This window comes from Atheta coriaria, unplaced genomic scaffold (assembly GCF_025399875.1).
Source record: "Atheta coriaria isolate IRGN ID8LTWV9N9 unplaced genomic scaffold, Caltech_Dcor_3.1 hic_scaffold_6_pilon, whole genome shotgun sequence".
Classification (NCBI taxonomy): domain Eukaryota; kingdom Metazoa; phylum Arthropoda; class Insecta; order Coleoptera; family Staphylinidae; genus Dalotia; species Dalotia coriaria.
In genome coordinates this window covers 1,464,853-1,480,551 of record NW_027045448.1, presented here as the reverse complement: position 1 = coordinate 1,480,551, position 15,699 = coordinate 1,464,853, and the positions used below count along the sequence as shown (strand labels likewise).

Genomic DNA, 15,699 nt, shown 5'->3' with positions numbered 1-15,699 from the left:
CACAAGGCAAACCCGCAAAAATGATATTTTTGTGTTACGATGTGCTAATTTTTGGTAGTTTTAGGGATATAGCGGGCAAACAAATTATCCTAGGACAGCGATATTTTCACCAGATTGTAAGTAATAAGTTTGTTTATCATTTTTATAAATAATTTGTATGAATATCATACGGGAAACCTGTAAAAATGTAATTTTTGTGCTATGATGTGCTAATTTTTGGTGATTTTAGGTGTCTAGCGGGCGAACGAAATGTTCTAGGGCAACGATTCTTTCATCAGATTGTAAGTAATCAATTTGTTTATAATTTTCATAAATTATTTGTGTCATTAGCACACGAGAAACCTTCAAAAATGTCATTTTTGTGCTTTGATGTGTTAATTTTTTGTTGTTTTAGGTGTCTAGCAGGCGAACAGAATGTTCTAAGACAACGATTATTTTATCAGATTGTAAGTATTGAACCTGTTTATCATTTTCGTAAATAATTTTCATGCTTCATACAATGGAAAGTGAATTAAATTAAACAAGCTAAGTAAAGTATACACTTACTGTACGCTAAACCCTCGCACCCTCACTGGTTTATTAAAACCATTGTTTTCATAACGATATTGTGAGAGTATAGTGTACAGTAAGTGTACACTTTACTTAGCTTGTTTAATACTCACCCTCTCGTAAAATTATTGTTTTTCAATTTTTGAATTAAATTAGTTATTTTAAATATAAGTAGACGCATTGCAGATTTCTAAGTAATTTATTTGAAAATCTCAAAACTAGATGGCGCTAGTTGGCTATGTTTAACTATGTTTTGATCCGTCACACCCAGACTTCGCTAGTGTCAGCTATTTATTTTGTTTTGTTCCGCCACGGGCAGATGGCGCTTCCATCGATTTGATTTAAATTTGTACGTAATTTTTATTGTTTTAGAGCGCTGAATTGCAGCGCGTATGTTACTTTTATACACAGCTTTTATGTTTAACAAAACAAGAAATAACAAAAGTTGCATATTTGGGCTTTGAATGTCCTAGTTTTCGGTTGCTTTAAGTGGCTAGTAGGCAAACCCGTCGTAGGACAACTATTATTTTATGTGATTCTATGTGATCTAGTTGTTTACCATTTTCATATACAATATTTGTGTTCAATACTAGGGGAAGCCACAAAAGTGCTATTTTACCACGGTACGTTTATTAAAAATCACTTTTCACAATAATCTTTACGTGATAACTTCATAACTGGCAATATATTCGTAATTGCATTTCTGTCGTGTGCAGATAGAAGAATGCCCCTCCAACTGTGGGTCAGTTATCAATTCTCTGGCTTGCTTAGATCTGCTTAGTCGGTTGACCGCTATTGCGTGGTGCGCACGTGTTTTCTTCATTGATCAAACGTGGTGCCGATTTCTTGCGTTTCTTGATATTTGATATTTTGTAGCATTACCAATATCGATTAACAATCAGAGACAGAGACGGAGTAGTAACAGCCCAGTGTAGCGCACAACGAATGATTTGAGTGATTCTTTGAGGTCCGTGCGTGGCGTCCGTCGGATATGTTCCGGTGACTATGTATACTTCCTGGAGTTCAAGTTAAATTTATGTATTTGGAATCACCGTGTGGAATAGTAAAGAAGTGCGTATCATCAATTCTACATCCATTTTGCGGCTACGTGTTGTGCTTCTCTGTCGTTTATTGATGGAAGAACAAAGGAGTAAGTAGCATCAAATAAAAGTTTACTTTTATTTAACTTTTTAAATCTTCCAGTTACCATGTTATTGCTTTATAATAATTGTAAATGTTCAGTCAATAAAGAATATTTTTAAGGAAATTTTACATTCTTGTAAACAATGTGTCCCTAGTGTTCACTTAGTCGTTTTCAGGTTAGTATTAAGTCATGTTGCACTCTAAGCCTACACCAATGTATAGCATAGTATAGTACAGTGTAGTATATGTGCGCTGTTGTTTTATTTTACTGTAAGATATGAAAACATAAATAGAAGAAACCAATAAGATTTGATAAGAAAGCCGCGTGGTTCTCAGGTGTGCAGCTCATGTTGCTATATCGTAGGTCGATGGTTCGATCCCCAGTTATAAAAGGCATTTTTCTCAAATATAAAAATAAGAGGTGTAATTTGGGTTGCATATGTAAACTCAAATGAAATAGAATAGAAATTGCAATACAAGTGAAGAATAAGAGAAGTAAGAAAGTAAGTTGAGAAACAGAGAACAGAAAAATAGGAGAAGTAGAAGAAGGAATAGCAGTGAAGAATAGAGAAGCAGAGAAGATAGGAGAAAAAGAACAGGAGTGGATCAAATTTTTGAATTTTTTGGCGGCGTGTCGTTATAAGACAGCCCACAGGTCGATGTGTCCATTGCTCCCGGCCCATCCTACAGCTACGATGTCTCTACGCTTCATCCCCAGGATTCTTAGGCATATCAACAATTTTTATGGTGGGGGATCATCCCCGGAGTGGGAGAACTCCATATAAGGACATTCCTTATGAGGACTTGTAAAAGTATTTCTAAGTTTTAAGTCGTCTCAAGACAGGCAACACTTAAAAATATTTTTACAAGTTCTGACCTGTAGCTGAAATGAAGGATGGAGTACACAAATCGTACAGGATACCTTAACAATTTTTATAGTGGGGATCATCCCTGAGAGAGGGAACTCTCTTAGAGACCTGTACCTGAAATGATAGAAGGGGTAGACACAAATCATAGGAGGCACAGTCAATTTTAACATTTCTTTATTGAAACATGTATACATTGAAAACTTGTAAAATATAATACTAAACAATATATGCGCCGCCATTTGGAATCTAGTTATAAGAGCAGTATAAGAAAGAAAAATCTTAAGTTTAAGTAGGATGACATATACTTTCCCCTTTTGACAAATTCTCCCCGGGAAATTAGTATACAGGGTGTTACAAAAACCCACTAAGGAAAATTATAATACAGGGTGACACAAAAAGAAAACTACAATATTTTAAAAGAAAATCCTAGGTTTAAGTAGGGTAACATATATCTTTCCCCTTTTGACAAACCTACTACGGGAAACCTTAATACAGGGTGATACAAAAAGAAACCTACAATATTTTAAAGGAAAATCTTAATTTTAAATGAGATAACATATATTTTTCCTCTTTTGATACTACGGGAAATTAATATACAGGGTGTTACAAAAAGAAAACTTAAAGTTTTAAAAGTAAAACGCCCAAACACTAATAAATATAGTCTATTAAATTATAAGGAAAATATATCTACTTGGTGATACACAAAGAAAAATTAAGATTTAAGTCGGAAAACGGATGAAAACCATCAGGAATTTAAAAAAAATCAAAATGTTTATACCTAAAATCAAAGAAAAGTGAAAAGTAAAAAAACATAAAAATGGAACATTTCAAAAATTGTATTTTCTCTGGATATGTTGGAAAAGTGATGGGTTGGATATTACAAAAATAAAGCACAAAGCAGAATATTATTATAAATCATGTAAAACAACCAGCGACCAGCCCGGAAAGCCGCCAGAGGATCAAGAACGCAGCCGACGGCATGTGACCTTAATGTTTTTAATTTGTACATCAAACAAAAAAAAAACAAAGTATCAAATACGTAATGCAAATCAACGGTATTGAAACAGGGACAAACATTATTTGTAGGCTTAAAGACCACGCAGTTGAAGTAAAGGCAATAATGGATTTGATTTTCAAATGGCTTAAGAAATGCGAGAACATACCTTGATGCAAAATTAATTTTTGCGCTTTTGGCCTATCCAATAAATTGTAAAGACCTTAATTATGCACATTGTAGAAATGATGAAATACACGCATCATACAAAAAGAGTATCCGACGGCCGACGGAACATCACTCACGTTTTACCTCTGCGTATAAACAATTCGCTTTTAACGAACGCCGCACATCACTCTCGCACAAGAAATATTACGTAATGACGGGAAGTAATTAAGAAACTCAAATTATTATGAAGAAAATGTGCGTGCAGATCAGCCGACGACAAATATGAGACTGACGTGGTAGGCAAGCCAACCGCGTGGCGAACCGCATGGCGACCGCACAAACATTGCACGAGATAAGAAAATTTGTTCGTTTGTAAACACTGATACATTCAATGTGGTAATGCAGAACATGAAAAGAATTGTACTCGTACAATGTATGGAACTTTTAATTTCAATTAAATTATGAATCGGACACCAGTAACAAAATTATAGATTAAAGCCGTATTGGCGTGTAAACACCTATTTTTTTAAATTTAAAATTGTAAATCCTGAAACAGTTCTTTTAATTCTACATCGATAATTTTAGTAACTTTTTTTCCTCAGATTAACCGTTTAGGCCCTATTTGCCAATTTTCGTGAAAACTGCATTCGACATAAAAAAGAAAAATCGATTACCTTTTTTATGATGTAATATTTTATTTCAACAAACACCGATTCCGTAATAATTAGAATTTTTGAATTCTGTTTTTGGTTTTTGGGTGTATATTAAATTCTAAATCGGAAACATGTAACACAATTGTAGATTAAAACCATTTTGGCATGTAAAAATCTTTTTTTTAACTAAAATTGCAAATAGGGCCTAGACCGTCCATGATACGAGAAAAATAATTCGTAGAAAAATAATTACTTAAATAATCAATTAAGATTTAATTTATCTTTCAAAATCCAAAAACGGAATTTAAAAATTCCAATTATTTCAAAAGCTACCCTAGCTGGAAAAAAGATATTTTCATAAAAAAGGCAAAAGATTTCTCTTTTTTATTATCGGAATTAAAAATTGTATTTAATAGTGGTGGGTAGTGGGTTTTGCCGGAAAAAGCCGCCAAATAATTAAGAACGCAACCGACGGCACACGACAATCTTAATCTTTTTAATTTGTACATTAAACGAAAACGAAACAATGTATCGAACGTATTGCAAATCAACGGTAGGTATTGAAAACAGTGACAAAAATTATTTGTGTGGTTAAAGACCACGCGGTTGAAGTAAAAACAAGTTAAGTCAATAATGGATTTGATTTTCATATAGCTGAAGAAATGCGAAGAAATGCATACCTTGATGCAAAATAAATTTTTGCGCGTTTGGCATATCCACACAAAATACCAAATAAATATGAATTACGCGTATGATACAAAAAGAGTATCCGACGACCGACGGAACATCACTCACACTTTACCTCTCACATCACTCGCGCACAATCAAAGGAGCATTTAGAAACAGTACGTAATAAGGCGACAAAAAATTAAGGCACTCAAAATATTGTAAAGAAAATGTGCGTCCAGATCACCTGACGACAAAAATGAGACTAACGTGGAGACTAACTGCAGGGGATAAAGAAACTTGTTTGTTTGTAAACACTGATACTTTCAGTGTGGTAGTGCAGAACATGAGAAGAATTGTAGGTACTCGTACTATGCATGGAACTATTTATTTTTATTAAATTCTTAATAATTTAATTCTACATCGTTTATTTTAGTAACGTTTTTTTGCTAACATTAACCGTTTAGAGCCTATTTACAATTTTAGAAAAAAATGCATCCGTTTTTCGTAGAACTTTATGTTCTTACCAAAAAATTCAACTCTGTTTTTTGAATGAAAAATATTTTAACACAATAGTTTGACCCTATTCATTGACCAAAAAAAATTTTAAGTAAAAAAGTTCGATCCTGTTTTCCGACTGAAAAAATTTATACAAAAAAAATCGACCGATAAAATTTTAAGTAAAAACGTTCGACCCTGTTTTACGACCAAAAAAATTAGAAAAAAATATATTTGACCGAAAAATTTTAAGTAAAAATGTTTGCCCCTGTTTTCAACGGGAAAAATTTTAACAAAAAATTTCGATCAAAGAAATTTTAATATAAAAATTCGACCGAAAAAATTTTAACAAAAATATTCGACGGAAAAAATTTTAACAAAAAAATTCGACGGAAAAAATTTTAACAAAAAAATTCAACCGAAAAAATTTTAATATAAAAATTCGACCGAAAAAATTTTAACAAAAAATTCGACGGAAAAAATTTTAACAAAAAAATTCAACCGAAAAAATTTTAACGAAAAATTTCGACCGATAAAATTTTATGAAAAAAAGTTCAACCCTATTCTTCGACCAAAAATATTTATTAAAAAAAGTTCGACCCTGTTATTCGACCAAAAAATGAAATTTATTGGACCAAAATAGAGATATTCGAAGGGGATTTTAAGACACTTATAAAGGGTTTATAGGGTTAAAAAGATATGCATTCTATAAAGGGTCTCTCGAACTTTAACATGACGTTGAGAAACTTCAAGAAAATCAATTAGTTCACGAGATATAAGGTGTTTTCCACACCATGTTTTAAAGTTTTCCTAAAATTGCTCATTTTTGAAGAGCATTTTAGGGCACTTTCGAAAGGGCTGAAAGGTATAAAGAGTATGCATCGTGTAGACAAACTCCCTGACCCTTCTTTGGCGTAGAGAAACTCTAAGAAAGTCAATTAGTTTCGGAGATACTGGGTGTTTTCCACAGTATGTTTTCAAATTTTTCTACAATTGCTCATTTTTGAAGGGCATTTTATGGCACTTTCGAAAGAGCTGGAAGGTTAAAAAAGTATGCATCGTGTAGACAAACTCCCTGACCTTTTTTTGGCGTAGAGAAACTCTAAGAAAGTCAATTAGTTTCGGAGATACTGGGTGTTTCCTACAATATGTTTTCAAATTTTTCTACAATTGCTCATTTTTGAAGGGCATTTTAGGGCACTTTCAAAAGAGCTGGAAGGTTGAAAAGTATGCATCGTGTAGACAAACTCCCTGACCCTCTTCTGGTGTAGAGAAACGGTAAGAAAGTCAATTAGTTTCGGAGATACAGGGTGTTTTTTACCCCATCTTTTTAAATTTTCCTAAAAATGCTGATTTTTGAAAGGGCATTTTAAGGCACTTTCGGAAGGGCTAATAGGTTGAAAGGGTATTCATCGTGTAGAGGAACTCCTTAACTCTATTTTGGCGTTGAGAAACTCTAAGAAAGTTAATTAGTTTACTAGATAAGGGTGTTTTCCACACCATGTTTTCAAAATTTCCAAAAATTGTTTATTTTTAAAGGGCATTTTGGGGCACTTTCAAAAAGGCTGGTAGATAGAAGGGGTATGTACGAAAATTAATACACAGGGTGTTACAAACGGAAAATTACTTGCCTTCGCGGCGAGGGCAAGGCGTGCATCGTCCAAAAGCATTCTTCCACCATTTGAATTCAAAGCAAAAATAAAAATATCACGAAGGGTTCACGAAGTATGAGCCGTTTATCACCGAACAAAAATGCGAGAAAGGGGTAAATGTTAGCGGACATTTTAAGGCAGTAGGTGCAGAATTTCACAAAGGGCCAAGGGTGTATTGTCTAAAACCATTCCTACGCAATTAGAATTTATGGGAAAAATAAAAATATCATGAAGGGTTCACGAAATATGAGCCGTGTTCCACCAAAAGTTTTGAAATATTGGAAAAAGGGCGCACTTTTGCGGTCATTTTGAAGTACGTAATGAGGCAATAAATGTTTGTCGCGTAAATTATAATGAAAAATATGATTGAATTATAAACTTACGACCTGTTCAGTCACCAGGGCACAGTAAGTGCTGTAATTGAAAGAAAATATGTTGAAATATTTCGTGAGATTTAAGAATAATATATTCATACATCTTAGAGCAAATACAATATGTGTTGTTGAATTAAGAGTTACTTACACAAGGATAATGTTGAATAAATCTACATGGGGCTATCCTATATCCTATTCATTTTGCGATCGACACCGAACCTTGTAACTTGCATAAGTGTACGAGTACACACGAATCGTGATCAAATATCTACCACTTGTGTACAATACGAGTAATGTACTTTAAACGCGCAAATAATAAATAGCATTACTATAGTAATTGCAATTAAATAGTCAATTGATAATCGAATAAAACGCAAATTTAGAAAGCAGAAGTCCGAACAAACAATACGAGTCGGTCAAAACACGTCTGAATCAACCACCGACCGGCACGAAACTGGCTGAAAACCATCGATAGCGCATGCCGTAGCGAAAATTTACGATAAGTAAGAGATGCGCAAATCTGATGAGTCGATGACACGCGACCTTGTGCACAAATTAGAATAGGCAATATACATGTAATCTAAACTAAACTAGAATATGCTGAGTGCGGCGTGAGGAGATTTCAACAACGACCCACGGGAATCTCATGCGTTACAAAACAAACACACACACAAACACAGTTGTTAGATTGTGACTATTAAAACATTATAACACAGGAAACAAAAATAACAGTTTAAATATGCAATAATCGTTAAGTTTATTATAAATCGATTGACAACAATTTTGTTTGTGCATCATTTTAAAGCACGTGTACTTGCAAGATGTTGGTTGCACCTATATTTTCTCCCTAAATATTAAATACACGTACCTTAATTGAGGCAAAAACTCGATAATAAGTTAACATAACAATATTAGGATTTTCATAAACATGCTTAACAATATATCGATTATAATAGTTTCGTATACCAGCAATAAATATTCAAATTTAATTTCACGTTTAGTGATCGATAAACGTTTCGTTGATTCGTGTTTAATCAGTTACACCGATAGTTCGTGTAATTGCATACTTTCCAAAATTTCATGACCGGTATCACAGTTATTGAACCACAGTCGATTTTATCTGGTCTCTACGGAAAATACAAATTGGTTAAATGATTTGAAATTGTTTCTTCGCTCATCAATTTACAAATCCATGAATAATTTATATTTCCCGTCCTAACTGCAACATAAAACATTCGAATTCTAAATAGTAGCTGGTGGCTAATTGTATTAAGTAAAAGTTCCTATAAAATTAAACTACCTGCTAAATTTGGAAGATTATTTACATCTCAAAAAACGTAATCTTATTTGCAAATTAAATGATTACTTAAAAAGTTGTTTGGCGTAATACCAAATTTTAAAGAAGTACTCGTCCCTTCTAAGAAGAGTTCCTCTGGCATAGGAACTAATATCGGCATCCATGTTGTGATCTCTCAGCCAGGATGTCGTGTTTTCAGATATACTGTAGGATGTTGGCTCGCGATCAGTAAACTCCCTGAATTCTTCTTGGTCAGCTTCTATTTAAAGTAAAATAACAAATGTAATACGTATGCAGTAATAATTCACCGTTTCAGAATAATACCTGCACCAGGAAGAACTTTAAATGGTTCATCAGATTCGAGAGGATCACTCAAGCCAACTTCGTTGCGTGCGAATATTCTAATCAGATAATCGTGATCTTCTTGCAAGTCTCTAATTGTGAACTTTTGAACACCCTTCGAGACTCTGCCAATTTCAATCCACATAGTCTTCTTTGTATCTTTAATTGCAATGTTGTATCCCTGCAAAGGAGCTCCACCATCGCTTTCAGGAGCGCCCCATTCAATGATCAAGGCGTTGGGACCAATAGTGCGCATTTCAAGTGGTGCAGTTGGGGGTGTAGGAACAGCTAAAAAGTGAAATATTTTGATACTTCTTGAATAATTTTTTTTTAAATTATAATGCATACTGGCATGAGATTTCAATTTAACAACTTCGGTAGTTGCGGGGACGCTCACACCAACCGCATTTTCGGCAGATACTCGGAACAGATAATCGCTCTTATCTTTCAGATTTTGAAGTACATACTCCAAGTTGGAGGCATCAATTGAAATAACTTTTTCCCATTTGGGCATAAACTCCAATTTCTTTTCAATGACGTAACCGATAATTTCACTTCCACCGTTGTTTAATGGTGTTTCCCATTTAATTGTGGCACTCTTGCTTCCGGCTTCTTTGACTACCAAGTTGACAGGAGGCGATGGAGGTGCTGTTTAGAAATTGGATTTAGTTAATCAAGTAACAAATTAAATTATCGTAAAGCTCACTCATATAATCAATTTTAGCTGGTGGGAAAATTCCAAGTAAGCAATAAAGCGTTTCATCGGTTTTAGCAAAGCGATACTCAATTCCTATAGCAAAAGCATTAATTTTTATTTAATGTGCAAAGCGAATAAACAAATTTTAAAAAACCAAAGCATTTAATAATATAAACTTACTTAGACGGGCCCCTGCAACGATTGGTTCATCAGGAACGTAAGGTTCACTGAGACCTACAGCATTTCGGGCAACAATCCTGAAGAAGTATTGATGTCCTTTCTCCAAGTAATTAACAGATATGTCTGTGTTTCCTTTTGTGCTGCCCAATTTTTTAAAGTCTTTCTGTTTGCTCTCTCTTATTTCCACAATGTATTCAATTATTTCACTTCCACCGTTGGACAAGGAAGGTTGCCAACATAAAGTAAATGAAGTATCTGACATTCCAGACACCTCCAATGGTCCTCGTGGCGGTGATGGAACCTCTTCCACAACAAGTTTCGTCGTGGTGCTGATGTCTTCAGCAATACAAGTATATTCGTATTCCTCCTCATGGGTGCAGTTTTTAATGATTAATTTTCGGATGCTATTCTCTGAGTAGAAGGAATACTTTTCACTTTCTTGTATATTTACACCATTCCTGGTCCACTTGACTTCAACTGATTCTGATAGTTCTACTTCCAATTCCACGGTCTTATTAATCAAAGTCTTCGTAATTTCAGGTAATTTACGAATGAACGATAATGTTGGTTCGTATACTGTCAGCCGTGCAGATGATACTTGCTGACCTACTTGACAACAGTAAGTTGCTTGATCGTCCATATCGCAATTGTAGATTTTAAGTTTTTGTCGCTTGCCATCAATAGAAAGTTGGATGTGTTCAGAGAATTGGATCTCCACGTCATTTTTGCGCCATGACACTAATGCATCGCCCTTGGTTAGCTCAATTTCGAATACAGCTTTGTCGCCCTTCCTTACGGTTTTGTCTTCTAATCTAGTCTTGATTTCAGGAGGTAATTCAATAACGGTGAGTTCAGCGTAGCATTCTTCGTCAATTAACGAACAGTAATATTCGCCTTCGTCATATATTGTTGTATTATTGATGATCAGTTTTCTGACATTTCCTTGTTTCTCAAGAAGATAGTGTGAGTCAGTACTTTCAATAACATTATTGTCCTTCTTCCACACTACGTTAGCAGAATCGGATGATATTTCAACCTCAAGTATGGCACATTCTTTCTCAGTAACTTCGACGTCATGTAAACGCTTAATGAAAGTTGGTTTGGTGTCAATAATTTGCACTTGCGTTTGAGTGACTTGATTTTTAACCATGCATTTGTATTTTCCAATATCCTTGTGAGTAATGTTCTTAATTACTAATTTATGGCAGCGACCATCTTCGATAATAACTCTGTTATCCATTCCAGTCAACTCTACCTCTTCATAGAACCATTTGACTGAAACCGTATGCGATGTTTCACATTCTAGTACCAGAGTATCATATTCAACAGTTTCGTATATTTCGCGTAGTTTTCTTGTGAATTTAGCGTCCACATCAACAGTAATTTTAGCACCATGCGAGGCTTTACCCACTGTATTGGAAGCAATACATTTATAATCGCCTGTATCTTTCTCTGAATCGGCATCCTTAATGACCAATTCAATAGTTTCGTTTTCATAAGTCATCTTAATTCTGGGTGACTTCTTTAATGGTTGATTGTTGCGCAACCACGTTACTTCTGGTCTTGGTGTACCAATTACCTTTGCTTTCAATGTAATTGTTGCTTTATCTGGTACGGTCATTTCTTGGAAGCGTTCCACAAATATTGGTGGTTCCAACTTCGGTGTAACAGTTTCTAAACAAAAATTTAACACATATTATTATTTGTTTTAAATCTCTTAGTATTTAAAAGGAAAGAAAATAATAATATATGGCAGCATCAATTAAATAAAAATAAAAAATAAGCAAAAAAATAATATAAAAATATATTTCATAAAACAATAATCAATAAAAAAAGCTAAAAGAAAAAATTGTTTCAATAAAGCCAAAGAGAACCAATAATTCAAACCTTCAATAGTTAGATATGCGCTCGTTTCAATGGTTCCATTGCTATTCTCAGCTTTAACAGTATATTCTGCTTCGTCGTCTTTGGTAGTTTGTGATAGCATACACGTGTATTCGTCTCCGACCTTTTTCGGGGTAGGAACCTTAATAGGTTTACCATTTTTAAACCATGAAATTGTAGGAGTTGGATTTCCTACGATGCTAGTGCACAACATGGCAGGCTCACCTTCCCTGACATACACATTTTTCAATGGTTCGATAACTTGTGGAGATTCCTTCTTTCCGGTTTTAACTTTAATAATAGTCTTTATTCTTGATTCCCCTTCGCGATTTTTGGCAATAATTTCGTATGTGCCTTCCTGATCTTTTGTTATTTCTTTAATTTTCAAGATTGTCGAATACATATGCATATCCGAGTCATTGACAACAGTGGCATTCTTTTGAGTAATTGGTTTGCCATTGTGAAGCCATGTTATATCAGCTTCAGGAACTGCCACCAATCTACACTCAACGACAACATCTGTGCGTTCGTTAACATATTGCGGTTTTGGCTTCTTGGCAAATGTTGGTGGAATACCTTCAAGAATATCGGCCAAAGATGATTCTCGCGAGAGGCTACGTCTGGACAATGTTGTAAAGTCTGATCCATGGTCAGATAATGGTGCTTCCACTATAAGCTCGGTAGTGCTTGAAGCAAAACCTGCGGAATTCTTAGCAACACAAGTAAATGTGCCGGCATCTTCCGGAAATACTTCTCGGATGATTAAAGTAGCAACATTATCTTCATCGTAAAACATTTGGAAATCATTTGATGGCTTAATGATTGCCGTTTGTCGGAACCATGTGATTTGTGGTCTGGGCAAGCCTTCAACTTGACATTCAAATTGTACGGTGTATCCGTCTGGAATATGCTGTGGTTGCAACTTTTCGATAAATCGTGGAGCGCTTGTCTTTTCTTTCGGTTTAGGACCTGAAAAGAAGAAGTTAATAAACTGCGTTTAATTGAAAAAAAATTGTACTTACGTTCAAATACTGGTAACTTATCAATTTTTTCATGTAATTTCTTTTGAACAAATATGGTATAATTTTCTTCATCCATTAGGTACTGTGCGGGTACCCAACCCTTTTCTTCTGTTAAATGCTTCTTCACATACCACCAGTCTGCATTATCATTATCAATCACATATACTCTTTCACCTTCCACTAAGTCAATGGCTTGGTCTGCTTCAGCTCTGTATGAGCTAATCGAATATAAGATGTCACCTTCGTTAACTTCGATAATATCTTCTTCTTCAATGTACTCTGTTTGTTTGATACTGAGCGATGCTTCCTCTATATAAAACAAATTCAATTAATGTTTGAAATAACCTGAGTAGGAAAGTAGTGCCGTAGCAATATTTATAAGCGTAAGCTGTAATGAAGTGTAAAAATAGTAACCTTCGTCAAATGATGGTTGAGATTGTTTGCGTAGTTTGCGTTTCAATGTGAGTGACTGTTCTTCGTAATCAATTGTTTTTGGTTTAGACTTGGTGAGACTGAGATCGATAGAAATTTCGTCTTCTTCCTGAATTGAATAACGGGGTTTCACCTTCCTTCTGAATGGAACATGGAAGCTTTCTGAAAAGTCTTCTTCATCATATGGCAATTCTTCGGCATCACTGCCTTCATCAATAATTTCTTCAATTGCTGGGCCCTCATCTTCATATTCCTTGTAGATTCTAATATTTTCTTCACCTGCTTCTTCCGAATACGTCAGTGGTCGTTGTTTCTTTAGTTTCACCTTTCCTGACATCGAAATTTCTTCCTCAGCATACGAATCCAACGATATTTTGAATTCTTGTTCAACATCTTCTTTGGTTTTCGTTCTCTTTGGTCTAAAGGTGACATTTTCAACCTCTGTGTATTCGGGAATCACTGGACGCTTTTTAACCTTCTTGAGTTTTTTAATTGTTACTTCTTGGTTGATTTCTTCAAATGCTGGTTTGAACGGAGGAGGTTTCTTTTTGATAGTGAATTCTTGTACTTCATCATCAATCACAACCTTTTTGATTGTTATTTCATCAGCAGCTTCTTCTGCAACTGGTTTCTTTGGTTTCTTTTGTTTTAGTTTAACTGCTTCCTCAACCGTTGCAACCGGTTGTGCCGGTTCTTCCTTTTTCTTTGGCTTAATTGTGAATTCACTTTCCTGAACTTCTTCCTCGGTTACAGCTGGTTTACTTGGCTTTCTCTTTGGTTTTATGGTAAATTCTTGAGCAACATCTTCAGGTTCAGGCTCAGGTTCCACAATTGGTTTTTTGATTGTAATTTCGTCTGCGGCTTCGTCAACCACAGGTTTCTTTGGTTTTTTAGTCTTAATTTTGACTTCTTCTTGCACTGCTTCAGGTTCGGGCACAGGTTTAACAGTTTTCTTAATTGTGAATTCTGTTTCCTGAGTCTCTTCTTCCGTTGCAACAGGTTTGCTTGGCTTCCTCTTAGGCTTCAAAGTAATTTCCTCGGCTACCTCTTCAACTCCTTCAGGTTCAACTATATGTTTTTTAATAGTTACTTCATCTGCTGATTCTTCAACAACAGGTTTGCGTGGTTTTGCCCGTTTTATCTTTACTTGTTCTTCAACTGGCTCAGGCTCTGCTACAGGTTCAGGTTGTGGTTTCGCAGGCTTGAGAGTAAATTCGCTTTCTTGAACTTCCTCCTCTTGAACAACCGGCGCTTTCTTCTTTGGTTTAATAGTAAACTCTTCAGTTGTATCTTCCACAGGTTCTGGTTTTTTAATTGTAATCTCTTCACTAATTTCCTCGACAGGTTTGCGGGGCTTAGTTTTCTTTACAATGGTTTCCTCCGCAACCGGTTCCTCAGCTGGTTTAGGTTTAGGCTTGAGTATGACTTCTTCGGATACTTCTGTGGTTTCAGTTTTCTTAGCTTTCTTTACCTTTTTCACAACAATTTCCACATCTTCCGAAACTACTTCCTTTGGTTTTTTAGGAACTATTGTAATTTCAGCTTCCTCAGGTTCTTCAACAATGGGTTCATCTTTGGTAAGGGTTACTTCCGATTCAATTTCTTCAATGACAGGTGCATCCTCAATAGTCGTCTTTATAATATATTCCTCTACAGGTTCTTCAACGATCGGTTCTTGTGTTGGCTCTTCCGGTTCAGGTGTTGGTTCTTCCTGTTCAAGATCTGAGTCTGAAGGCAACTTCTTCTTCTTTCGTCGTTTGGTTGTTTCTATATGCGTCACATCAACAATTTCTGTAGTATCCTTTACAGAGATTTCCTCAGTTGGCACAATCTTTGGTTGTTTAATAATAGTGTGTTCAACGGATTCTGGTTCAGGTTCCGGCTTCTTGAAAGGTTTCAGTTTAATTTCTTCTTGTGGTTCCTCCGGCTTAGGTTTTTGTTTTACCTTGAATTTAACCTCTGGAGCCGTTTCTTCTTCTTGTGGTTTTGGAACACCCTTTTCCAAAGAAATTGTGACTGTTTCCGGTTCCGGCTTTGGTTTCTTTGTCTTTTTAGGTTTAGGAAGCTCTATTTCTTCCTTAACAGGTTCAGGCTTTTCAATATCCGGAATATCCAGTTTCTCTAGTTCAACGGGTTCTCTTTCAAAATCAGTTGGCTCAAATGGAGCCACTTCAGGATATTCCTTTGGCTTCTTCTTAACTTCCTTAGGTTCTTCTACATCATGCTTTTTAACTGTTTTCTGAACCTCCACAATTTGTTCCTCAATTTTTTCAGGAACT

At 35.2% G+C, this 15,699-nt stretch overlaps 1 protein-coding gene across 1 annotated transcript in view; it reads right to left on the bottom strand.

Annotated features, from left to right (window-relative positions):
- Nucleotides 1-8,304: 8,304 nt before the first annotated feature.
- LOC135793419 (titin) overlaps nucleotides 8,305-15,699 on the bottom strand; it is a 60,664-nt gene continuing 53,269 nt past the window's right edge. Inside the window, 8 exon segments of the mRNA XM_065304375.1 lie at nucleotides 8,305-9,122; nucleotides 9,188-9,493; nucleotides 9,554-9,853; nucleotides 9,912-9,995; nucleotides 10,083-11,756; nucleotides 11,970-12,935; nucleotides 12,989-13,297; nucleotides 13,403-15,697. Coding sequence (XP_065160447.1) covers nucleotides 8,929-9,122; nucleotides 9,188-9,493; nucleotides 9,554-9,853; nucleotides 9,912-9,995; nucleotides 10,083-11,756; nucleotides 11,970-12,935; nucleotides 12,989-13,297; nucleotides 13,403-15,697 — 6,128 coding nt within the window. The 3' untranslated portion in view covers nucleotides 8,305-8,928.